The sequence below is a fragment of the Mesitornis unicolor genome, unplaced genomic scaffold, assembly GCF_000695765.1.
Source record: "Mesitornis unicolor isolate BGI_N332 unplaced genomic scaffold, ASM69576v1 scaffold28893, whole genome shotgun sequence".
Lineage (NCBI taxonomy): Eukaryota > Metazoa > Chordata > Aves > Mesitornithiformes > Mesitornithidae > Mesitornis > Mesitornis unicolor.
In genome coordinates this window covers 7,024-8,824 of record NW_010174419.1, presented here as the reverse complement: position 1 = coordinate 8,824, position 1,801 = coordinate 7,024, and the positions used below count along the sequence as shown (strand labels likewise).

The following is a 1,801-nucleotide window of genomic DNA, read 5'->3' as shown; positions in this document are numbered from 1 at the left end:
AGCATCTGCATCCCCCCCTTCGGCCCGCAGCTCCCAGCCCCGAAGACCCCGGCAGCTTCCAGCCCCTTGCCCTGGAGCCGGCAGAGCTGAGTCACCAAAACCCTGTCCCTGGAGCTGTGCTCTGCATCCTTGGTGCAACCACCAAGCCCGGGGTGTCGCGTGGCCCTCGACCCTGCTGGCCCCCCTATTGTGACTTGGCTCTGCCTCCGTGACAGTCTGCCCCTTCCTGTAGGTTCGGCCAGACCTGAGCTCTGGAAGAATGCATTTTTTTTAAACAAACAAACAAACAAACAAACAAACCAAAACCACTTTATTTACATAAATTAAAAAAAAATCACACTCTTGCTCACAGAAAAATTCTACGCTTAAAAACTTGGTTGGGCTCAAATACCTGGGTCCTGTTACTCGCCCTCAGTCGCCCCCTGGGCTCTGCAGGGGCTGGAGGGGTAGGGGGTGCTCGCTCCTGCTCCTGCCCCATCTGCCACAGAGGGGTGAGAAGCACTACACACAGTGAGGGGCGCGATGGAGGGGGCTTGGGCCCAGCCCAGCAGCTCTCGGCAGCTCTCCTGGGGCCAAAAACGAGGAGGAAAAGGTGAAACTGCAAAGGGCCCCAGGAGGGCTCTGCTGACCTGGAGAGGGGTGATGTGGGGCATGGCTTGGCACAGGGAGGGACGTGAAAGGCCCCACACCAGGAAGGTGGGGTGGGCGATGGGGTGAGGGCAGCGTGTGCCCACACAGGGCTTAGGAGGTGCAGTGTGGCTCAGTGCAGGCAAAGCATGACTTGGTGTGGCTCGGCAAGAAGGAATTGAGCTGGGCACCAGGGCTTGGTGCAAGGAACAGGGGACGTGCACCACAGCTCAGTGCGAGGGCCAGGGTCTGTGCACTATGGCTCAAGGCAAGGGACAGGGTGGACATGCACCATGGCTCGGGGCAGGAATGGGGGGATGATGTGCACCTCAGCTCAGTGGAACGGACAGGGGGACGTGTGCCAGGGCTCAGTGCAGGGGTTGTTGGAATGTGCACAATGGCTCAGTGCAGGTGACACAGGGGACATGCACCACAGCTCGGTGCGAAGGACGTGGGGATGTGCACCACAGCTCAGTGAAGTAGATGGGGGAGTGCATCATGGCTCAGTGCAGGTGACAGGGGGAGTTCGTGCACCATGGCTCAGTTCAAGGGATCTGGGACGTTCACCAGGGCTCAGTGCAGGGGACAGGGACCATGTAACCTGGCTCAGTGCAAGGGCAGGGTGACACGTACCATGACCCAGCGCCGGGGACGTGTGGCTCGTGCTGGGATGGGAGCCGAGCCCCCCGGCTGCCTCTGGCCCCTGAGCAGGCCGTGCCGCGGGTGCTGCTCTCCCCGGGAAGGGGAGTGTGGCCGCAGGCAGGAGTGGTGGCACCACAGTGGTCCCCCATCCTTCACAAGGAGGACGTCGTGGAGTCCACCACCTCGCGGCCGTTGCACACCGTGGGCACGTACTGTGAGGCTGAGCCTGGTGGGAAGGCAGCAGTCAGAGCAAGTTGGGGTCTGACAGTGGCACCCCCCAACCCAGGGCATCCCCCTGTGATGGGCAATGTGTGCCTGGGGGCTGCATCCCCCAGGGCTGGGGTGGAGGGTGCCCAGGATGGCGATGGACCCCGCGGAGCAGTACTTCCCCCAACAGGCTTGCAGCTTGGTGGAGATGGGGGATGGGGATGGGGTCAGGGATGACCCGTAGGGGACACAGCACCCCCCTTCTCTCCACATCCCAATTTCCTACAAGGGCCCATGCTGGGGTGCCCCCCTGCCCCCTAGACCT

General features: G+C 62.0%; 1 protein-coding gene across 1 annotated transcript in view; it reads right to left on the bottom strand.

Annotated features, from left to right (window-relative positions):
* Positions 1–1,421: 1,421 nt before the first annotated feature.
* Positions 1,422–1,801, bottom strand: part of LOC104538002 (metabotropic glutamate receptor 2-like) — a 5,709-nt gene continuing 5,329 nt past the window's right edge. The window contains 2 exon segments of the mRNA XM_010181038.1: positions 1,422–1,544; positions 1,546–1,595. Coding sequence (XP_010179340.1) covers positions 1,422–1,544; positions 1,546–1,595 — 173 coding nt within the window.